Below are 24,821 nucleotides of genomic sequence, written 5' to 3' on the forward strand. Positions count from 1 at the left end.
TTTAACATAATAGCTTGTGAGAATCTTGATGTGGATTAAATAAGACAATATTTTTAAAGTGTTTTGCAAACCTTTAGACACTATATATATGTTAGCTAATACTATTAAATAATATTGACTTAAATTACTCATGGCAGAGAATAGGATTTTATTCCTAATTGTAATACTTGTTAAATGATTTGGGGCAATGTGGTTAAGGCACTATGCATTGTTTTATACAATACAGGGCACATTTATCAGAGTTGTTTTCTGTAGTCAAGAAAAGTGACACATATCTTTTGCTTTTCTCCAGAGAGTACAAGTAGAAGTGGATAAAAATTAAAGAGAAATTGATTAATTATTGACTTAAAGATAAAATGGATTGTGTTACAATATATATGTATTTTTCTTTGTCAGGAACCAAAACTTAATGAACAGATTCAGAAAGTGGTTAGTATGGAGTGTTTGGCAGTGATTTGTGGTATGCTTGCTCAAAAGTCAGATCTTGATTTCTTAGATGTTGGAAGTTTGGAAAAATATATTTCATCTTTTCACCTCAATCAGATAGTAAGAAAGCCACTTACTGAAGAACAAAACAGGTTTGTACATCCTTTCTATCTTAAGATCTTATTCTTGTGTTTCAGTAATTGAATTAGATACTTATTTTACCCAGTCCTGCTTATGTCATTTTGGTTTGACTATGTGTAGTTGTATTTATTTTAGACAGCAATGATATTAGCAGATTTTCTTTCTGTTAATTGATAATAAATGAGTTTCTTCAATTTTGATAATTCTCTTATAGTGAGGGGAAATTGATGGTATTGATGTTCTGTATATGCAAAGAAAATAAATTTTGTCATAAATAAGTATAGCTAATAATAGTATTTTTTTTTTGGTTACAGTTTATTTGAAGAATCATCCTCTTCCCAGGGATGGGGGAGAGTAGTTGCCCAGTATATTCATGATCAGTGGCTCTGCCTCTCTTTCCTATTAAATAAATATTATATTCTTATGCCAACCACAAAGGATGAGATGCTGGAACCCATTCTGCAAGTTGTTCCAAAGCCAGTAGTCATTTTGCAATCTGCATTAGAAGCTCTTAATATTCTTCCTTCTGATCAGGTTTTACCAGTATTTCATTGCATGAAAATATTGGTTCCTAAGGTAAGTGATAAGACATGTGAATTTAATAGGAATAATTATAAAAAATATGAAATTAAGTGATCTCTCTCTCTCTCTCTCTCTAGCTTCTTTGTTCCTCTGAATCACTATGCATTGAGTCTTTTGATACGGCTTGGAAAATTATATATTCTTTGAGCAACACGCAACTGATATTCTGGTCTAATTTAAAAGCTTTTGTCCAATTTGTCTTTGATATCAGAGTTCTAACTGTTGCTGCCAGAATCAAGGGCCAATCATACTCAAAAATAAAGGAGGTAAATTTTTTCTTAAAGCATTTATTATATTATCTTCAAAGGTGTGAATGTAAGAAAGATAACTAACCAGCATAGTATAATGGGCTTTATATGATTAAAAATGAAATCTAAACCTGAGTAAGCCATGGCATTTTCTATTTATGAGATTATTCATTTTTTTTCCTTTTTTGGGGAGGGAATTTTTCTTTGGTGATTTCTAGGTGATTATCACTACTTTAAAAAAAAAAAAACACACCCCAAAATTAAGGAATCGAAGTGATTTTGTTAGTACTGTGATTTTTTGATGGTTTTTTTTGGAATTGTCTTTAGGCATTGAGTAGATTTATTTATAGACTTAATATTGGTTATATTGCAATTTATACTAAAGAGTTTAGTTAGAAGTTGTTCATGTAATAGTTTATAGAATGACTGATTTCTCTGAAAGTAAAAATGCAAGTAAGTAAATTGACTTCCATTTTCTTTTCATTCTAGATCATATATAAGATAATTGAAATGTCCACAACAAAGACTGGGGTCTTCAATGTATTAATAAGTTATTGCTGTCAGTCTTGGATAGTTCCTACATCCAATGATTTGACTCTGTCCCAGGATCCATTCTCAAGTGCTAGAGATTATATTGAACTTATTATTGAGGGCTGCATCTTTGGAACTGTATTTAGGCGAGATCAGAGGTAAAAAGGCACATGTTTTTATACTATCATATTTACATTAAATATTTAAGTGGGTGGGATTATATGTGCCAACTACTTTACATTACTTTTCTTTGTTTTGAAGCTACTAAGAAAAATAAAAGCTGTTAGATTTGGAATTATTTTGTACTTTAATGTTTTGTCTTTTTTTTTTTTTTTTTTTGTTAAGGCTTATACAGGATGTACAAGCCTTCATAGAAAATCTTGGATGTGAATGTGCAGCAAATATTGTCACAGAAAAGTAAGTATGTTTAACATTTTTCCTTGTGTTTACATAAATGGGAAATTGTTTCTTTATTATTATAAAAAGATAAACTTTGTTAAATAGGGGAGTACTTACTAGTTAGAAAGCAGTTAGATTATATTCAATTTACATTTATTAAGCATTGGCTACCTGTAAAGAACAATGTTGTTTAAACTAGCTTTCAAAAAACACATTTTAATATGCTATTTTTGAAAACTTTTTCTTGGTGCTATTATGTAAAAATTCAATAATATAACCTTTGCACTAAAAGAACCAAAGGAAAAAACAAAAAAGATACAGATTTTTGAGCCCTGTAGAATATACTAAAATGATATATCCTTTAGATTTTCTTTGTAACAAAAATTTACAGATGTCATAGCTAACTAATTATCATATCAAATAAAACAATTACTGTGAAACATTTTAAAAGTTTTTATTTTGATTTTACCCGATTTCTCTTATCTATTCTGTAAATTCAGGCTTGTGAAAATTTTCATTATAGTGTTTTTCACATTTTATGACTAATTAGTCTCTTAAATTTCTGACCTGTGCTTTTTTACATGATTTTTTCAAATTTATTTTGTTCCCTAAAAGAGAGTAGTAATATTGTTATTATTCACTTTGATTTCTGTTTGTGATAATTCATAATGGATTTCACCATTATTCCTTTTTTTAGTAAAAGCCAAAGTTATAGTCATTAAAACATATTATTTTGAAAATTTTCCCAGGTGCATTATAAGAGTATCTGTCATTCATGGAGTTAAATTTATCCACTTTCTTTTTTTAAGAGTTTGTGCTTTAAATGAGAGAGAGTCTAACAGGGATTCTTAACCTTCTAGGAGTCTGTGGATAGATTTAAGGGAGCCCATGAACTTGCATGGGGGAACAAATTTCATCTTTATTTTAATAACCTCTAACTTAATTTTAGAATTTCCGTCAATTAGAAATTAAAAACTAAAACCGAGCAGCTTTTTTTCTGAGAAAGATTCTATAGGTTTTACTTGACTGCTAGATCCATGACTTAAAAAAAAAGTTAAGAGCCCTTGTGGTTTCTACTGTAGCATGTGTAAAAATATCCAGTTAACTTAAAATGATATTCTCATTCATATTAGAACAGTAAGAAATGTGGAAATTCATTAAATTAATTGCTGATCATTTTTGGTTTATATTTAGCTCTGCTTTTCCTAGTTTTTCAAATAGAAAGGAGTCCAAGAATAGAGACTCCCTTTTTCAGATGTACCTTGTATTTTTTAATATAGAAAAACTCCAGTCATTCTGATACTTTATATTTATTTATTCTAATTGTTAGCACTCCAGTCATTCTGATACTTTATATTTATTTATTCTAATTGTTACTTGAAAAAAGAAATATTTGTAATTTTACATACATACATTCTGCTTTTATAAGATTTTATTATTTGGCTATGGTATCAGATGTGCTTTCCTTATTATATGAAGAACAATAGAGTATGAATGTTGAATAAGAACAAGTGTCAAGGTAGATTTGTGGTGATCCATTCATATTTTCTGAAGAGTTTCTCCAATTGAAAAAAAATTTGATTTTTAAAAAAAATCTTCAATGTTAAGTAATAATCTAATAATAAGTAATTCATTTAATTAAATATGAGACTTTTAATAAAGTTTGTTTCATGAGAGTTTTTGATCTTTTTATTATTTTATTATTGATTTAAAGATATAGTAAACTTGAATTGACTTTATATTATATTTTTTTATCCTTATCCTTATCAGAAGCTAAAACTTTGTTTTGTTTTGGTTTGGTTTTAAAGTGATTTTGATAAAATGGTTTCATTTGTTTATTGGACTTTCAAGATATATTGAGTATTCTCCAATATATATGTTTTCCAGTACTAACAGAGATGACCATTATGTGAGAGTTTGCGCTATCAAATTCCTTTGTTTATTGGATGGATCAAATATTTCCCACAAGATGTTTATAGAAGATCTTGCAATCAAGCTACTAGATAAAGTAAAAGTTTTACTTCATTTTACATTTTAGATTAGTTTAAAAAATTGTTTTTATTAAAGATCTAGCAATATAATGGTATATTAACCTAACAGGTTCAGTCAGCAAGTACATTATTCTTTTATACGAGCAGAAAATATGTTTTGGTAATTCCAGAAGAAATTTAAGTTTGGCAAAATTGTTTTACTGAACCTAACTTTATATTTAAAAAAACAAACAGAATAAATATAAAAATATTGTTATAAGCCCCTGGATTGTGAATTTTCAAAATAACTGTCAGGATTTGCTTCTGCATAAATTCTTTCTGATATCTTACATGTTGGAAATTTCCCATTTCCATTAAAATAAAAAGTGTAGTAAAGTAGGAAAACTTCTTGAAACTGCTCAGCTCAGGGTGCTTTGAGAATAAGTAGAAGATTTTTGTGAGGAATCACCAAGCTGGCTTCCATTTTCACCGTTTAAGGATTATTGGACAGAGATGAGGTTTTTGGGTCCTGTGGTTTTGAATTCTCCATTGCTCAGTGAGGTAAATTCTACTAATGATCTAGTATTGACTTGTTTTTATGAAGAGAGAGTAATTTAATATTCTATAATTCTGACAGCATAGGAAATCTGAAATGTCTAAGAAACTCCTAATTTGGTTCTCTTTTGGTAGGAATTCAGAAAGAACTAAAAGTAGTAGTTCAGCTTAGTAGGATTAAATCCTTGCTATGTGTCAGTCATTGGACTAGATGTTGAGGATGAATGTACAAAAATGTCTCTGGCCTCAACAAATATATACTAATGGGGGAGAAGGGAAAATGTTCAGTGCATAGATAAATAAATAGAAAGAAGAAAAAAGCAAAGTAAGTTTGAGATGTGGGGATGATAGGGGTTTTATGAAAGGAACCATGTATGAGATGGCTTTTGATCTATACTTGGAAAGGGGGAACTACCAAGGGATCTTAATAGGTGGAGATTAGGAAAAAGAGAATTCCCAGATATAGGAATAATCTGTAAAGGCAAGAATTAGAATATTATCTTTGGGCAAAAAATTGGTAGACCAGGTTGTACAGAACATGGTACGAATGTAAAGGGAGTACCTCCTTTGCATCTTATGTGTCCATCATTATTTTTTTTTATTACTAAAATAGCCATTGCCATAATGTAGTTCCTTCTCTTGCAATGGTCTCTGCCTTGGTCTCTTCACCTCAAGTCACATTTAGGCTTGAAGTCGGGAAAAACTTCCTGACTGCTGTGCACAAGAGGAACTGGCAATTTTGAGAGAGAGAGCGGAAGGTGTTAAAACATATCCTGGACAGTAACTTGTTGGAGAGATTGTAGTGGGCATTTTTGAATAGCTGCAATAGTATAAAGGTCCTGTTTAGCTCTTAGATTCTGTGAAGTATCTATCTACTCCAATCTGTTTTCCACAGAGTTGCCAAAGTTATTTTTGTGAAGTATAGATCTTTACTTAATTACTTTATTACGAAGTTAACTACAGTGGCTTTTTCCCAAGATAAAATAGGAATTCCTCTGTTTGGCTTTTTTTAAGCCTGCACTGTGTGGTTCTACTAGGTTTTCCCATATTCGTTATGTATTACTCTCTTTCCCATACTTTTTGGTACAGCTAAATTGTTTTTTTTCTTTTCTTTGCAATTAGCATTCTCTCTTCTGTCTTGTTTCTTTTGCATGGGTTATCCCCAATGCTAGAATGTACTCCTTCACCCAGAGAATCCATTTCCTTCAAAACTCAGGCTAAGTGCCACCTTCTACATGAAGCTTATCCTGATCTTCCAGCAACAAGTACCCTTTCTTAAAGCATTTTGTGGGGCTTCACTGTTAAAAGTAAAGCATTTTATTTTTGTCTTTGTATTTGTAGTGCCAATGTGTGACATATAGTAGGTACTTAATAAATACTAGTTTAATGATTGTATAATATGAATTTAACTGGAATGATAGGCAAGAATGAGAAGGACTTTAAGTGTCAAAGGAATTTGCTCCTGATGCTTCTAGGATTCATTTTCTTGATCCAGGAAGTAACATGGTCAGAACTATTCTAGGATTATCAGTTTGGCAGTATGTCAGAATGAATTGAAGAATGGAAATATTGAAAGAAAAGAGATCGATTAGTTGGCTTTTACAGTATTTTAATTTAGAGATATTAAGTGGTAGCCATATAGATAGAAAAGAAAGGATAACACAGAAGTAGAACAGGATTTAGTGAGGGAGAAGGAAGAATTGAGGATAATTTCAAGATTGCTAACCTGTGTGACTGCAAAAATAGTAATACTTGAACAAATATAGGAAGTTACATTGCATAATAACCCAGATTATCAGAAATACTGTATTGTACATTTGGGTTTTAGTTTTCATAAAATAAACTAAAAAACAAGACAAAAAACTGAAAGCACATCAAAGTATTTTTTTTTGGTAGCCATTGGCTTGATGGATAAATTTGAGTGTGATAGTGGAGAGGGGGATTGTGTGTCTATCCCTCCTTTCCTTCTTCTGTTTTTCTTTTGACACCCAACTTCTCTGTATTTCTAAGTAAAAAGGGCATGCATGGTTCTTTATAATGTGCCTGTTCTAAATTTGTGGAGGAAGATAGCTAGTTCCCCAAAACTATTGTGTCCATTTCTTTTGAAAACACAAGGAAATCTTCAACATCTATATGTAGAACACCTGATGGGGAAGTATAAAATATGGTTTTTTGCTCTTAAGTAATTTTTATCAAACAAGCATATATTAAGAACTTGATATGATTAGATTACTTGTCATCTAAGGGAGGGGGTGGGAGGAAGGAGGGTAAAATTTGGAACACAAGGTTTTGTAAGGGTCATTGTCAAAAAATTATCCATGCATATGTTTTGAAAATAAAAGGCTTTAATTTAAAAAAAAAAAAAAGACTAGGCATTGTATTAAGCAGCAGTTTAAACATTTGACATAGTTGACAGAATGCTAGGCCTGGAATCAGGAAAACCTGAGTTCAAATATACCCTTATATACTTCACAGCTGGGTGACTCCGGGTGAATCACTTAACCCTGTTTTCTTCAGTTTCTCATCTATAAAATGATCTGGAGAAGAAAATGGCAAACCACTCCAGTATCTTTGCCAAGAAAACCCTAAATGGTGCCATGAAGAATTAGACATGTCCAAAAAACAATAGAGCAATATCATTATCCTAAACATTGGCAAAGAAAGGCAAAATCACAATTCTTGACATCAAGGAACTCACTTTCTATTAGAGGAGACAATATGTAAATAGTTAAGCACATAAGATATGTCCAGTATAAGTAGGAGAAAATCTCAGGAGTTCACTAGCAGTGAGAGAAAAAGAGGTTTCAGGCATGGAAAAGCAAAGGCCTCTTTCTGATGGCAAATATTTGTACTGATTCTTGAAAGAAGAGAAGTATTTAACAAGATTTGAAAAGAGCATTACAAACTGGTGACAATAAGAATAGTCAGTATTCTTGAGTTAAAAACTCAAGTGAAACAGCCATATGTGATAAGAGTTTTGAGTTCAGACTGAGTCTCTTCCCATTTCTATTTCTATCTATATATATCTATATGTGTATCTCCTTTCCTTGTGTCCTTTCCATGCATATTACATCTTTCTTTTCATCTCATTAAAAATTTTTATTATTATTTTTTATTTTTATACCACTCCATATATTTTGTCCTTCTGTTTTTCTCTCTTTTTAATCTTTTTCCCCATCTGTGATATGTGTGTGTTTTTCCTTTACTACCTCTTTTCCCTTTGCACACCTTACATCATTTGTGCCTGGATCTAGAGTAGTAGTTTTAAAAAAAAAATCACTAGACAGAAAGAGTAGTTGGGAATTTGCCCCAAATTTGTTTTGTGATCTTGACAGAGGTTTTTTTAATTAAACTTTTCTGAACTTGATTTTCATCTAAAATGAAGTTTGATTAAATGATCCTAAAAGTTTTTTTTCATTATGTTCTCATTCTTTTCCCTTTAATTATCTAAAATATGGAATTCTTTAAAGACGTGACTTGAAAGTAATTTATTCATATTCAACAAAAGAAATTTCATTTCTTTGTTTATTCCTTCAAAAATTCAGAAGCAGTTTACTTTTTGAAAAATGAAAAAAAAGAAAGTCCTAGTTAGTTGCTTTTTTTGTTTTTTTGTTTTGGGTTTTTTTTTTTTATTTTATTCTCATTTGATTTTTTTTTTTTTTTTAATATCTTCTTACTCCTTCCCCTCAACTCCCCTCTTTCCTTTTTGGGGTAGTTGTATATGAATTTATTTTCAAGATGTGGTGATAGACTTGTGGGTTTAGGGTTTCACTGTTACCAATTTATGCTGTACAAAATTGCATTTGTAACTTCTTTTAGCTTTGATCATAAACCATATAAGTGCTTTTAAAATTTAGTGTTATAACATGAAAACTGAATTTCTTTTCAGGATGAACTGGTATCCAAGTCTAGAACACGCTATTATATAAATTCTTTGCAACACAGAGTAAAAAATAGAATGTGGCAGACTCTCCTTGTACTCTTCCCCAAATTCGACCAGGTATAACTTTCATCATATATATCATAATTTACATTTTTAATTAAGAGGTTGTTCTGTTAAAAATGATTTATACTTTTAAGTGAGATTAAGTTTAGGCATTTAAATCAAGTTTCATAATTAAAATTAAGTAGAAGATTGATTTTATGAAGTTACTGACCTAATCACTTTGTTCCTATGGTAAGTTTCATAGAATTAGCTTGATAAATGGACTAAATATCACAACCAGAATCCCATTTATAGTTTATTATCTGGTAATAACATCCTTCAATAAAATACAAATGTAAGCACAGAGAAAAATAAAAATAAAAATATATATATATATATTAGAAATTAGGTTTGAAACACAAAAAGAAAAAAAACTATATCTAGATTGCTTGATACTTTATTTCAGAAAGAGAATGACATGGGACATGTGGACAAGATAAATATTGAATTAAATTATTCTATACCATGCCTCTCCATTAATATTTCTTAACACACAGGAAATCCAGTTATTAATAATGAGAGTCATTTCAAAATTAGTATCTTTGCCTATTAGCTTTTGTAGTTAAAGCAAAGATAAAATACAATTTCAAATTAGATGAAAGAATAATGAGAAGTTAGTAAACATTTGCAATAGGTTGATGCTGACATTTTGAAAACACTTGTCAATGTTAGAAGGGGAGGAAAATGGAAAAAGCCATTAATAATGACTTTAATTTATCATTCTTTCCTGTAAAAATATAGCTGATATAAAGCAGTCACCTCAAAAGAGAAAGCAAAAGAAACTAGACACTATTTGAGTCAGTATAAACTCTATCTTTTTGCCAAGCAGAATTATCAAACAGGATACAGACTTATTTGTATAATACCTAGTATTATACTCCTTCCTAGAAGGAGGGTTGATTATCATGTGAGAGCCATTTAGACCCAGAGAGAATATTGGGAACTGAGTGTGGATTCCAATATAGCATTTTCATTTTTTTTTTTTTTTGTTGTGGTTTGCTTAAATTTCATTTTTGTTCTTATTTTTTCTTGTCTTTGATCTGATTCTTCTTGTGCAGCAAGATAATTGTATAAATACATATACCTATATTGGATTTACATATATTTTTACCATGTTCAAGATAATATTGTATTATTTGCCTATTCCAATGCGGGGGGGAGAGGGGGGAGCGAGAATTGGAACACAAGGTTTTGGAAGGATCATGCATATGTTTTGAAAATAAAAAGCTTCAATTTAAAAAAAAAAAAGATTATACTGTTATGGATAGCATTTTTGCCTCATCAAACTAGAAAGCTGTCAAAACAAAAACATCTATAGAAAGCTTGGTATGAAACTTAACTCAGCCACATTTTTTCAGAAATACTTTGTTTGGAAAGCACAAATAGGAAGTGTAACATTTTTTGTGTTTCTGTAACTAATATCAGTAAAGGTTCCAAATATGATAATTCCATTAAGCTTTTGAGTCCTCTGTGTTATTTTATGGATTTTAAAATGACAATTAAAAAGAAATTTGTAAGAGCAGCTAGTTTAGACACAGTAAGGCAGCCTTCTGGAAGCAATGTAATCTTGAAGGTATTGAGGGGTTATTTTATAAACTCACTTAGGAGAGAGAAAATCACAGACAAAAGATTTTACAAGATGATGTTGGAAGGAAAAATCAGACAAAACAATGAATAAGATCATAGGCAAGTATATTGTCAACAATATACCCATTTGCTTTTTAGAAATAAAATCTTTATGATAATAATATAAAATATATTGAGGGTATTATATATTAAAGTATAAGAAAGAAATAATCAGACTTTCAGAATCAATTTTCTATAGCAAGCCACAAGTTATTAGTCACAAAAATCCCTGAAAGGTAAAGCGAATGTGTGATTCCACTATATTTGTTAATGAGCAAAAATGCATTTGATTTGAGAGTTCAAAATGCTATCTCATCCTCCAACAAATAGCTTCTCATGCATTAGTCAAATGAACCAGAGAAATTACTCCGTTCAAGGATTTTTTTAGCATCAGCTATAAGAGGTGAACAGGCTCTCTTGAGGTGTTCACTTTTTCAATGGAATATATCTTAGGCAAGGTCCAAAGGAAAAAGGGATTACCTATACATGGCAAGATAACCCAGATGTACTTTGTGGACAATACTGTGTTTGTCAAATCAAGCCCCCAAACATTACAGCTTCTTCTTAGTGGGATACATATTTACTCAAGAGATTAGTCTAATTCATCAAGACGAACTTAAGTGAATATGGATAAAAAATGTCTTGTTCAGACTACAAAGTGGATGACTAGTCTATTGAGTCCCAGATATATCAGTATCTGTAACTGTCACTTGCATCTGAATAGTTAATTGGGTCCAGAACACAAGTCCAGAATAAGGCGTATTTAATTTGGGAAATTGTGTATGACTTTCAACAATCCCAAACTGTTCCTTGGCACAAAAAGCCAACTTATTCCCTCCCCCCAAAAAAGTTTTATTAATGATTCTAGAGCCAGTGTCCCAAAGTTCAACTTAACTTGTACCTATTGGGCACAGGCAAGTTTACCAAAAATATACACACACACACACACACACACACACACACATATGTACGTTTGTATATATATTCTTATTTATTTCTGTTGGGGAAATCTATATAAGAAGTAAAATCATGGTGTAAGTGCTGTAGACAAGAGATGGGTAACCTGAATTCTATACTTAATATCCACAAAATGTAAAGATACTTAGAGTGCAGCTTCTAGTATTTTGTAGAGGAGTTCTGGGAGAAAATAGAAAAAAGTCATAAACGATGTAGGTATAGATGAGTTGTTATCTGAATAGATGGAGAAGATAGCTACATTGGTAAGAACATAGATTCATTTAAGTAGTAAAATATTCATGTATTCCTTGCATAAAAATTCGTTTGAGCAAATATTTAATGAACTGAAATATTGTGAAGTAGACTTCTAGGTCATGTAACCACCAAAATAGAGTATTAGATACTTTCACGGATCCTTTTGACCTCTCAAATTTGGAATTATATTTAAGAGATAAAGCAGTTTTAGCTTTCTCTAAGACATCAAGAGTTCTAACTAGGTCATAATCTTTGTTTACTCAAAGGATGTATTGAGCTTTTTTTAAACCTTAACATTCTCACTCACTAACTCCTTCCCCTACCAGCCTCATAGGGCTATACAAGCTGATGATGGTCTTGCAAAAAATTAAACTCTGCGCTCCCTCTTTCCCCCTTCCTATCCTTGATACAGAAAATTAAAAGGCAGTCTTGCTTTAGGAGGTTTGCAGTATGGCAGTGGTCTGTGCTGCTGCAAAGCTCAGCCAGAGAACTGAAAAAGAAAGAGAACTAGGTCAGGATGCCAATTTGTATGTGGCTTATCACTTAAACAGAGGGAAAGGACTCAATATCCAGCTGGGGCCATCTCTGTCCTCTTGGAAGTCACATGGAGAGTGAATTATAAATTACCCAGTGAGGGAGGATATTAGAATAGATTTAAGGGTGTTTGGGGGTAATAATTATCAAAGAAGAAGCATCAGAAAGTGAAATAAGAAAAAAAGTATAAAACTCAAAGACCTTGAATATAGACAGATGGAACAAAGAGGAGGATGAGAATATCAGAATGGAATATGACCTCCAGATCAGTTAAACAAACTTCTTTGCATAAATATTGCAAGTCAGAGGAAAATAAGTCAATACCTTATAAAGTAGAGAAAAGGCAAGAGAACATTGAACTTATGTGCCCAAGCATGTTCCCAAATGGTTTAAAAGAGAAGTAAGAATTGTGAAAGAAGAATTGATGGCCCACAAAACAGAAATAATTGACAAAAAAACTTGAATATATTTTTTTACAAAAGAAATGAGAGAACAGTTGAATGGGAAAGACATAGAAGTGAAGAATGATTTGGGAACAGAAAAGCAAAATATCAATAACCTTATAACAAAGGTTGCAAGAAAGATGAACAAACACAAGGTGCTCTGACATCAAGTACTGTTCAGTTGGGAATAATGTAAGTCACCTTTTGAACTTGATTACATTGGAAAAATCAGCTTTTAGTGTGTAGTTGATTTTAGTAATTCTGTGACTTCTAAAATTAATGACATTAAAACAAAGGGGCTGAGACAGTTATATAAAAACGAGCTAAAACAAAGAAAAAATACATAATTATAATATTTAGGATTGATGGCTATTTGGATTGGTGAGTTTCTTTATCCATTGTTTAGTTTTTGGGTTTATTTTTGCTAAATATTTTAGAAAAATTCATGAAAAGTTAATAAAATTAAGATTTTAAAAAGATTTGCTTAAATGTTTAATGTGCAAAAAATTATTTTTCCTTGGGAAAATAACTGATACTAAATTTTTTTTTTTTTACTTAGAACTTCCTGGATCAGATTATTGACAGGATATTTGAAGCAGGATTTGTCAATAACCAAGCATCTATAAAATATTTTATAGAATGGATTATTATATTGATTCTTCATAAATTTCCTCAGTTTCTTCCAAAGTTCTGGAATTGCTTTTGCTATGTAAGTCAATGAAAGTTTTCATATTTTCTTTAGAAAAGTTTCACTCACCTAGTGGATTTATGTTTCATATTTCATAATAAAATATTTGATGAACTCAGCTTTGAATTTGATGTACTACTTAATGAATAAATGAATGGAAATTGTGAAAAAGAGAATAATAAGAGAGTTAGCCTACTGTTACCATTTAGTTAAAACAAAACAAAAATTTGAAACAGCTTTTATAAATATTAACTAGTAATCAGAGTAGTTTAGGTACTGTTTCTATATCTGCATCTGTATATCTGCATAGACACAAATAATTTATATATGCACATATCAAGCAATTGTTATTGTTATTATGTTATTGTGATTTGTTATTATGACATATTTAAATCATGGAATCCATTTCTATAAAGATGAGAGAGAGTCAGTGTCCCAGCCCTTCTTACAGTCATGAAATCTAACTCCCAGTCCCACCTCTGACATATGCTAGTGCTACGATGATGGAAACTTTTCACATTGGTATAGCTACTTTCTAGGTCTCTGAGTTGTATACTTAGTGATTTGCACTGTTATAATTAGTTTTCACATTGGGAATGACTTGTATTTAATAACTTGTAGAGTTAGACTCCCTCATGTACAAAGATGAATTTTAGAATTTGTGATTGAAGAATTCCTAGGAAAATAGTGAAAAGTTTTCCCAAAATATCTGCCTTATGCTTATCATGACTTTTTTTTTGTGTTGATAAGAGTATCAACTGGAGTCCCTCCAGTCTATAATTATGCCAAAATAGAGCAACTTTCTAATGTTAGCTTATTTGTAGTCATCCCCTTTCAATCCATACTACAAACTATCACCATAGTCTTCTTCATCTTTTAAAAATACATTTTTATATCTCTTTACTGTCTTCAGGTATTTAATAACTACCTCCTCCACTATGTCCCATAAAGGTCATTTGACATTGTAGAGCAATCAAGTCATTCTGTAGTCTCAATCAAATAGAACTTTACATTTTCCTCCACTGGAATCTGCTTTTTGCGGTTATTCTTTAAGAGTAGACAACTCTGCACCTTTGCCACCAAGCCAAACTCTATCTTTGTTTCATTGTCTAATTTAAGTAACTTTTCTTTTGTGAAATTTTCTCAAGTCCACTCTAGTCCATAGTGATTTAGCATTCTCTTGTTGACTTTATTTGACAGCATTCCTTTGTACACTACTTATATTGTGACTTTTGTATTATTATTTTTAAATTTTCATGATCTTATAATCTTGTCTCCTTGATAAATATGAATTTCTTAAGGTTAGGGATCATGTCATAAATTTAATTATTTTTATACTTCACAATACCTTGTATTGAACAAACACTGTTCAATGCTAATTGGTCGATTCCTTTTTTCTAGGGGGAAGAAAAACTCAAAATGAGTATTTGTACATTTTTATCAGTTTTATCACATTTGGATATCATTATTCAGAATATATCTGAGATGGTAAGTTTAAAATGTTTAAGGTTAAAAATAGAGATTTTTTATGTGGAGATTATTTTTTGAACAATTATAATTTCTTTGAAGTATAGAATAGTTAATATTTTAATTTTAACACTTTCTTTACTTTTTTTTATTATAGCTTTTTATTTACAGGTTATATGCATGGGTAATTTTATAGCATTGACAATTGCCATATCTTTTGTTCTAATTTTCTCCCTCCTTTCCCCCACCCCTTCCCTTACTTGGCAGGTTGACCAATACATGTTAAATATGTTAAAGTATAAATTAAATACAATATAACTATACATATCCAAATAGTTATTTTGCTGTACAAAAAGAATTGGACTTTGAAATAGTGTACAATTAGCCTGTGAAAGAAATCAAAAATGCAGGCGTACAAAAATAGAAGGATTGGGAATTCTATGTAGTGGTTCATAGTCATCTCCCAGAGTTCTTTCACTGGGTATAGCTGGTTCAATTCATTACTGCTGTATTGGAACTGATTTGGTTCATTTCATTGCTGAAGAAGGCCACGTCCTTCAGAATTGATCATCATATAGTATATAATGATCTCCTGGTCCTGCTCATTTCGCTCAGCATCAGTTCATGTATGTCTCTCCAGGCCTTTCTGAAATCATCCTAACACCTTCTTTACTACAAAAAATTGATTATTACTTCCCACTTCTCAAGAAAAAGATAAAAATCTGAATTTGTAGATAAAGGAAGTTACTTGTAGATTACAGACCATTTAAAGTTGTTTTTATTTTCAATCCAAATTTTGCCTCTTACTGCTCTCTGTCATCCATTGAGAAGGCAGGAAATATACTATATATGTAAAGTGATATAAAACCTATGTACACATTAGTCATGCAAGAAAAAAAAGAAAAGAGGAAAAAATGTACTTTGGTATACATGCTGAGTCCATCATTTATCTAGCTGAAGATGAATAGCTTCCTTAATTTCATCCTAAGTTCTTGGAGTTTTAGGGAATCATTACACTGATCAGAGTTACTAAGTCTGTCATAGTTATTATCTTTTACTGTTACTGTATGTATTGTCCTGGTTCTGTTCATCTTTCTTTGCTTGTGTTCATGTAAGTCTTCCCAGATTCTTTTGCATTCATCCCCTTTGTCATTTGTTATAGCACAATAATATTGTATCACATTCATATATGACAAGTTGTTCAGCCAATCCCCTACTTATGAGTGTCTCTTCAGTTTCTAATTCTTTGCTACCACAAAAGACCCACTATAAATATTTTTGTTTATATGGGTTCTTTTCATTTTTAAAAAAATCTCTTTGAGAAATAAATCTAGTAGCTGTTTTGATTTGTCAAAAGGTATGCATAGTTTTATAGCTTTTTGGGCATAGTTACAGATTGTATAGACTAGTTTACAACTCCACTAACAGTGCTTTAGTGTACCTATTTTGCCATTTTTCCTTCTAGTATTTGACATTTTTCTTTTCTGTCCTGTTAGTCAAACTGATGAGTATGAAGTGGTACCTCAGGATTGTTTTAATTGTCATTTCTCTAATTATTGGTTTAGAGCATTTTTTCAGATGACTACTGATAGCTTTCTTCTTTAGAAAACTGCCTGTTCATATCCTTTGACCATTTATCAATTGAGGAATGGCTCCTATTTTTATTAATTTGACTTAGTTCTCTGCATAGTTGAAAAATGATACCTCTATCAGAGAAACTTGCTGTAAATTTCCCTTCTCAGTTCCTCCCTTTATTCCCCATTTTCTGCTTTTCTTCTTATTTTGGTTGCATTGATTTTCATTTGTGTAAAACTTTTAAAATTTTATATAATCAAAATTATCTATTTCCCCTCCTGTGAACCTCTCTATCTCTTGTTTGTTCATGAATGCTTCTCCTATCTTTAGGTCTAATAATTTCCTACAGCTTCCCCTAATTTACTTTTATGAGATCACTTTTATGTTGGAATACTGTATCTAATTTGAACTTATTTTGGTAAAGTGAGAGGTTATCTAGGCCTAGTTTCTTCCAGTCTATTTTCCACTTATCCCAACAGTTTTTGTTAGTGAGTTCTTGCTAGCTGGGATCTTTGGGTTTATAAAATACTAGACTACTGTGGGCACTACTGAGGGCAGCTAGATGGCAGAGTGGTGATCACTGGGCTTGGAATCAGGAACACTCATCTTCCTGAATTCAAATTTGCCAGAGATGGAGAGAGAAGGTGGGGGAAGGAGAAGAGCTGCAATTTAGGCTGAATTTCTAAGTAGTAGCAAACTATTAAGGTTTTAGAATAATATTGGGATGAAAATAGTGTTTTACAATGTTCATTTTGTTAGGAACGATTAGAGGCAGGGAGATCCAACTACAAGTCAATTGAGACACAAAACATATAAATATAGATTAGTAGTGGTGAGAACATTAAGGGCATAATGAATCTGAGAGTGTGGAACAAGGGAAAGCCCATTGACCCTGGAATCAGAGGGCCTATATTCCAGTCCTTACTGGTTTTTGTTTTTTTGTCTGACCTTAGTTAGGTTGCTTACTTCTTTAGGCTTTCATGACTTCATTTATGAGAACAAATGTCTATCTGGAAAGGCTGGAGGCCCATCTTAACTCCTTTGTATTATGCATGGGTAATAAGGTCTTGGGTGGCTAATTGGCATAGTTAATTCTCAGGCAGAAGAATTTGTTGTAGCTCTAAAGCAAATGCTCTTAGATCTTGTTATCCTCTTTCATTTTCCAGATGAGGAAACAAGCCCCAAATATGAATTGACTTGCTCACAAATATATAGGTAATGCATAGCAGATTAAGGATTTGAATTTCATTCCTTTGATTCCAAGTCTAAGGGTTCTTTCCATTAAAAATCAAATATTCCTTTTTTACATGCCTTTCATATATTTGAAAGGTGTTCTTTTTTAAGGGGGTTTTGAATATTTATCTTAAATATCTTTTAGGATGGTATCTTGGGATCCAAAGAAGGCAAAAATATGCAGTATTTTAAGATTTACGTATATTTTGATACTCTTCATTGCAGAAGCATTTTCTTTCTTTCTTTTGAGAACAGAGAAATGTGCTTAATGGTAATCATTTTCTTTTCAAAAATGTTTCATACATGCCTACTAAAATCAACCAAATATTTTTGCACTCAGATAGAAAAAAAATTTTTTTAATTAGTTCCAGAAATTGAGAGTAATGTTATTTTAATTTTCAAGGAATGCGGACAAAATTTAATCATTCTATTATTTAAAAATTACGAAATTGGTATTGTAGTAGACTGATTTTCATTGTTACTTGTTGCAATAAATGACTTTAATTACTATCAGCCAATATAAGAACAACTCCTAGATCTACATTATCACCTTAAAATGAACACATCAGAGAGTTGACTATCTTTTTCTTTTAATCTTATCCTTTTCTCTTTAATTTCTGTCTTGCGCAATTTGTCCTATCGATTCTTCCACTATTAAAAAAAAATTCTCAATTTTGCTAATTTGTTTTTCTTCCTATTGACCCATTCCAAATCCCTTTTTTATTGTTTGTGTCTAGACCACTGTCATTCCTTTTGCTGCCTACTTGGACTCTGTGTAGCAGGTATCACCTCCAAAATTAGACCATACCCTAAACAAATAATCATCTTCCTCTAAAGTCACTTTGTTCCATCAGAACTTTTTCTTCTATCCTATCCTATCTCTTAGTTTTCAAAACTAACCTCATTTAACTACTAAGTATTTTAGTTGTTCTTTCCATTCTTTGTCTTATGGTCTTCCTTTTAGCCAAGCAATTATACTTATCATTTCCCTTTCTCATTTTGTTGTTTCCCATGTATATTATACATAATTGATCATGGTATCATTAATTTCTTACTTTTTATTCTTATAAATTTGAATTCTTGTATTCTTTGCTCTTTTGGTAGTTCATATATATCTTATTTATCCTAAAGATAGATATCCTATCTTTTATCCTTTGCTTTCCTTCTTATATCTGTCATTTTCCCATGATCTCTGTAAATTTTCAGCTATTCTCCAAGTCTCATTGCAACTAGTTGGTTTTTTTTTTTTGTTGTTTATACATATCAAATCATTTTAAGGAATGCGGACAAAGTATATTGCTAATTGTTTTGGTATATGTCTGATAGTGAGGATACAGTGATTCTTGATAAATATTGATGACTGGCTCAATAAAGGAACCTCATGCCATTTTAAAGGTGCCACAACCTTGCTGACCAAATGATTTAAGTCCTTTACTATGACAATCTTGTCTATAGATTCTCCCAAATTTAATTATTAAGCAACTTAACTTTGACCCTAAGGATAGATCTGTCTATATGCCAATTAAGATTTCCACCTGCCAGGAATATTTGAATAGCCAATTTAGTAAGTAACAATAACAACTACACACACACACTCATTTAAAAATTTGGGCTTTTGTGGTTTTCGCATGTACATAAAGCAAGCTACCTCTGTCTAACATTCTTTTTAATATTCTGAAATAATAATCCTTGTGATTTGAGAATAAGGAAAACCCAATTAGTATCTTAATGGGGATTTTTGGTTTTATATAGGAAAGTGAGTATGACCTAGTGAATAGGATACCTCATCTGACATGCAGAACTTAGTGGATAAGATACTTATCCACTCCTTCCTTAAGATCTATGATCTGTGTCTGACATCTCCTTCTTTAAAATCTGTGGTCCAAATTGGTCTTCTCTATATTTTTCATTATGATATTCTTACCTCCCATTTTTAATTGTGTACTGCTTATCTTCTCCATTATAATGGAAATTCCTTTTGTGACTAGGTGTTTAATTCTTTGTATTTTTATTCCTAATGTTTATTGCAGTGCTTGGTATAAAATAGGCATTTATAAATGCATATGATCGATCAAGATTCTGATTGTTCAGTATCATTTTTACTATGGAGTCATTGAGTCATCAATAAAAGACAGTTAGCTTTTTACATTTCAGTTCCCTTGCCAGACCTGCTACTGTCCTCATAGGGATGTTGAAATATAAATACAAAATATTGAGCAGTTGATGTAGGAAAATACTGTACCAGATACTAAGAAAGAGACATAATTTAGACAAAACTGTCCCTTCCTTCAAGCATTCTATTATTTAAATGCTTTTAATTTATCTGGCATAAGATCTTTATAAAGCCTGTTACTGTGATATTTTTGTAGTGGAAAGATAGATCCCCTTGTCTAGAATAGTGTTAAAGATACATAGTAAAAATTTGTTTTTTAATTTAATTTTCCAAGTGGCCATTTTGCTTTTTCTTACAAACTGGAATTTTTTTTTTTTTTACAAGGTTAATAGCAATAGTATCAGTTTCTGTAAAGGGGAAATAATCTTTGAGTTTCCTGAAAAAGAATTAAAAAAAGCTAAACTGCCTTGCTATTTTCTTTATACATCTTAATTTCCTACCACTTTCTTAGTGCTGAGTCCTAGTTGATTAAAGAAGAAACAATAGCTAAAAAAATCTATAATGAGGAAAACAGTAGCTCTTTAAGTGGAGTCTGACTTTGTAAATACTTGCAATTTTTGTAAACACTTGGATAGCTCTTAAAGGATATTTCAACTTGTAGATAGAGAAAAGGTGATAGGAATATTTGGAGCTAAACTTTAACATATACTTTATTTTCTATTTTAATGTCAAGCCTGTGCTACTAATTCATTTTGTGACCTTTGACAAATCATCATAATTCTTTGGGCTTTATCTGTAGAATGAAGGGACCTTACTTTATTAGGTGAACTTTTAAGATTGTGTTCATGATTTTAAGGTATATCAGTTAATCATTAAGCATTTATTAAGCTCCTAAAATGTGCCAGAACTTGTGATAAGTTCTGGGGATACAAAGAAAGGAAAATACAATCCTTGCCCTAGAGGAGCTCATAGTCATTATGCAGGAGACAGCAGGTAAACAACTATGAATAGGCATACTGTATCCATGATAAAGAGGAAATAATCAAGAATGAAGGCCATAGAATTTAATTTAAATTAACCTTAATACTAAAATGTTTTTTTTTAAAGTATTAAATAGCCATGGAGTTGTTGATTTTTTTTTTCTCTGAAGATGCAAATGTAAAAATACATAATCTAAAAAATAATGGTTGCATAGATTTGTCAAATTTTCTGGGTACTTATACAAAATATATTATGATAATGATTACTATTTATATTTACCTAACTCGTATTCATTGTAGACTTTTGAGATAGGTGGTGTGTTATTCCCATTTTAATGATAAGGAAACAGAGGCATTGAAAGGTTAAGTGACTTGACTTTCATTCAGCCGCTAAACACTAAACCCAGATCCTCTTATTCCAAGTCTTGTTCCCCTTTTACTAATATGGAATCTCCACCATTTATTAACTTTTTTTGCTCAGGTGATAACAGATAATGATTTGTGTCTAAATTTGAAGATTCTCTTTGTCCTTTCTTTTAGAAACCTGTTCTGAAACAAGCTCTTACTATCATACTTCAGTGGTGTTTCAACCATAATTTTAGTGTTCGACTCTATGCCTTATTAGCTCTTAAGAAAATCTGGGCTATGTGTAAAACTTTGCATATAGAAGAGTTTGATGCTTTGACTGCTGTTATAGAATCCAGTCTTCATCAAGTAGAAAACATGCATGGAGCAGGGTATGTAAAATTTTATAATTAGTACTTTTGTTTATGTCTCTTGTGATTGAGATATATGTGTGTGTGTGTATATATATATATATATACACACACGATGATAATATTGGTTCTCTAATATGTTTGACAAATTGCAGCCATTTCTGTTTTCTTTATCTTTGTGTTTGATGGACTATGGAGATATTACAACAACTTAGTAAATTCTAATTCATCCAGTTTAACTGTCATTTTATTTATATTGAGCCTGATTTTTAAACTTTTGTTAATTTTATATTTCTAAACCTTTTATCCTTTGTATCGCTTTTTCTATATTTTCAGAAAGAATTACTGTGGAATTTATACAAAAATAATAACCAATTTCAACTTTTTTCACAAAATACCATTAAGTAGGTCTAGAACTTTAGGAGTTAGACTAAGAAACTGTTAGTAACTTTGGAGAGATCAGTTTTAACTCAAGAATGAAATCAGAGAACAGACTCCAGAGAAGAATAAAAGGAAGGAAGTACCTCTCAAAGGCATCTTACACAAGGGATTTAGCCACAAAAGAGAAAAGAGAGCTGGGGACAATAGCCATTAGCTATTGGGAAGTTTGGACTGAATGAGGATGAGGAAAACAAAGGCATATTTATAGACAGTTAGGAAGTATTTAGTAGACAGATCAAAAATAATTAAGAGAAGAGTAAATCTGCTTAAGATGGTTGGCATAGTATGTTTTTACTTTTGCACGTGGAAAGGTTGGGCTTGGCACTGAGAAGAGCCAGCTTTCACATGTCACAATGAATATGTGACAGAAGACAATTGAGTGATATCTGAAATAAGGAAAAGGGGAGAAGATAATACTTTTTTTTTTTTTGTAAAGGAACATCTTTATCTTTTCCTCAACAAGAAAAATGTGAATGTGTTCAATTTTTGAATAAAATATGAATTAAGTTTCTTAACTGAGTCAGGGATGGGAGAGTTCTGAGAGGTTTGTGGAGAATTGAAAAAGTTTGGAAGAACTCTTGTGATGGAAGGAATAGTAAATTAAGGCAGTATAAAAGGACTTCCTTGCTGCAGTGAGGGCCTAATTTTTATAACATAAATTTGTAATGGACTTTTTCAGCATGGTTTAATCTTTTTCCAGCTTCATGCAGCAGCACATGCACAGGAGCAAATGAGCAGGTGATGAGAATTCAAGGAGTCAATCAGTGGTACTGAACTCATTGTACTTTGACCATATTATCTTAGCATTCTATAGAAATGCTTTCACTAATTTTGTTTTTAAAAAAAAGGCATTTGAACACTATTTCTGCCTTTTATAAAATTTTGCTTGAAACAATAACCATTATCAGTCCCCAGTTTCCCTTTTGTCACTTCATAACGCATTTAATTTAGTACCACAAAACATTTGTCCTTTAAGACAAACTTCTTAGCTCACCTTATCACCCAAGACTTGATAAATTAAATTATTTCCCTTTAGCTACTGGGAAATAGTAAATTTAGTAATAATTGCAATAATTTATCATTTATATTACCTGCCAAAATCTATTTCTTTGAACTCTTCATTTGCGTTTATTTAATTTTTCTTTTAATTGATTTGTTTATATTTTGTTAAGCTTTCTTAAATTTTTTGAGGGGAAGTGAGCCTATAAATCTTAAATAAATAATTTGCTTAAAATCCCCCTAACAAGCAAATCAGAGATCTTAGAAAATGGTCTCTTGCAAATAGTCTTCATTATTTCAGCATTTTTTTTTATTTCATCAACTAGTCCATATTTAGAACTCAAAAGAAACAAATAATTGCTCCATATAATTTCAATTTTCTTTAATAAGAAACTTATAGCGGACAATTAGTCATCTTTATGTACACAAAAGACAGTACAAATATCTAAAATTCTTGGTTTTCCAAGTATAATCAACTAATCTAAGTACTAATAAAGTAGGATCTTTGCAATGTTTTGGTGTTTTTTTTTTTTAATATGTAATTATTAGTTGTTTGTTTTTAAACTATCTGATATGATGCAAAGAAGAGTACTAATTTAGAGTCAAAGGATCCAGGTACCAAATTTGTTTCTGTCCCTTAAGTTATCTGCATGGCTTTGAAAAGTTACTTCATAACAATTCTTCTCATTTGTGAAATGAAGATTTGGCTAATTGACCCCTAAATCCTTTCCTGCTTAAAAATCTGTGATCCATTCGTTTTCTCTCACTCTTACTTAAAATGTATTTTGTGGAAACTGTTGAACTTATTTTCATGTAGATTTAGAGAAACTTTATGTAATAAGGTCAATTAGGTCTGAGATAAGTAGATTAATCTAAAAGTTGACTTGTACAAATTCTATTTGTCCAAAATTTCCATAATTTTTCTTTCTCATTGGTGGTGAGGATAGGATTTGAAGATAAGTGAGAGCATTTGAGGTAGCTGGACTTTTCCATCTTGAATCACAGGGGGGAAAAAAAAAGTTGAGCATTAGTGATAAAACAGCATTTTAATTTTGTGTTTATTTTCCAGTTTGCAAGAATATAAGACATATTCAAATTATTAGTCATATTACTAATAATCATAGTAAGTATGTAGTAAAGTATATAGTAAGTAAAGATCATAGTAAGTATGCAGCTATCTTGACTTCTCAAAACTGCCATTTTTATTCTCATTCTTGAGACCTATTCACCTGACAATTAAATGGAATAAATGTTCCTTGATTCTCTTCAAACATGTGACATTGAGTGCCCAGTAAAATTATTCAGTTTATCACTTCCAGATATATCAGCTAGAACCTCTCCTGCTCTTTTAAAATGTTGCCTTCCCTATTCTTGTGAAATTGTTTCTTCTAATAGTAGGTGTTTGTTTTTTTTTTTTTAACCCTTTTTTGACTCTTGCTCATTTTAATTGGAGATAGGCCCGAGGATTGTTAAAGAAGGTGACTCATTTTTGAATTTGAAAATGGAATTTCATTTTATTGTTCTTATTTTCTTTTCAGTGGTATAAGATTGAGTAAAATATATTTAAAGGGTTTTTTTTAATTGTCTTGAAGAAATATTCTTACTCAAAAGTTAGAATGGCAAAGTTTCAGTTCCCTTCTAAAATATGTAGTAGTTCTTGAAGGTTTATCTATTTGATTTTTTTTCTCCTAGAATTGTAAAACTCAACTATCTCTCACAGTATCATACACACACACACACACACACACACACACACACACACACACACTCTTTTTTAATTCTCAGGATATATACTTTTTTTTTTTTTTTTTAATTCTCAGGAATGCTAAAAAAAATTGGCAAAGAATTCAAGAGCATTTCTTTTTTGCAACATTTCATCCACTTAAGGATTATAGTCTAGAGGTAAGTATAAAATATTTTAAGTTTTATTTGCTATGCTTTTAACATTAACACTTTC

At 31.0% G+C, this 24,821-nt stretch overlaps 1 protein-coding gene across 1 annotated transcript in view; it reads left to right on the top strand.

Moving 5' to 3' along the window:
* The window catches only part of TARBP1 (TAR (HIV-1) RNA binding protein 1), a 70,980-nt gene that overhangs the window by 36,028 nt on the left and 10,131 nt on the right, over positions 1–24,821 (top strand). The window contains exons 15-25 of the mRNA XM_051993587.1: positions 397–578; positions 882–1,143; positions 1,227–1,415; positions 1,887–2,086; positions 2,274–2,345; positions 4,215–4,335; positions 8,742–8,852; positions 13,212–13,361; positions 14,742–14,828; positions 21,249–21,445; positions 24,685–24,766. Of these exons, the coding sequence (XP_051849547.1) occupies positions 397–578; positions 882–1,143; positions 1,227–1,415; positions 1,887–2,086; positions 2,274–2,345; positions 4,215–4,335; positions 8,742–8,852; positions 13,212–13,361; positions 14,742–14,828; positions 21,249–21,445; positions 24,685–24,766 (1,653 nt within the window). The remainder of the gene's footprint in view (positions 1–396; positions 579–881; positions 1,144–1,226; positions 1,416–1,886; positions 2,087–2,273; positions 2,346–4,214; positions 4,336–8,741; positions 8,853–13,211; positions 13,362–14,741; positions 14,829–21,248; positions 21,446–24,684; positions 24,767–24,821) is intronic.

Source organism: Antechinus flavipes, chromosome 4 (genome assembly GCF_016432865.1).
Source record: "Antechinus flavipes isolate AdamAnt ecotype Samford, QLD, Australia chromosome 4, AdamAnt_v2, whole genome shotgun sequence".
NCBI lineage: Eukaryota > Metazoa > Chordata > Mammalia > Dasyuromorphia > Dasyuridae > Antechinus > Antechinus flavipes.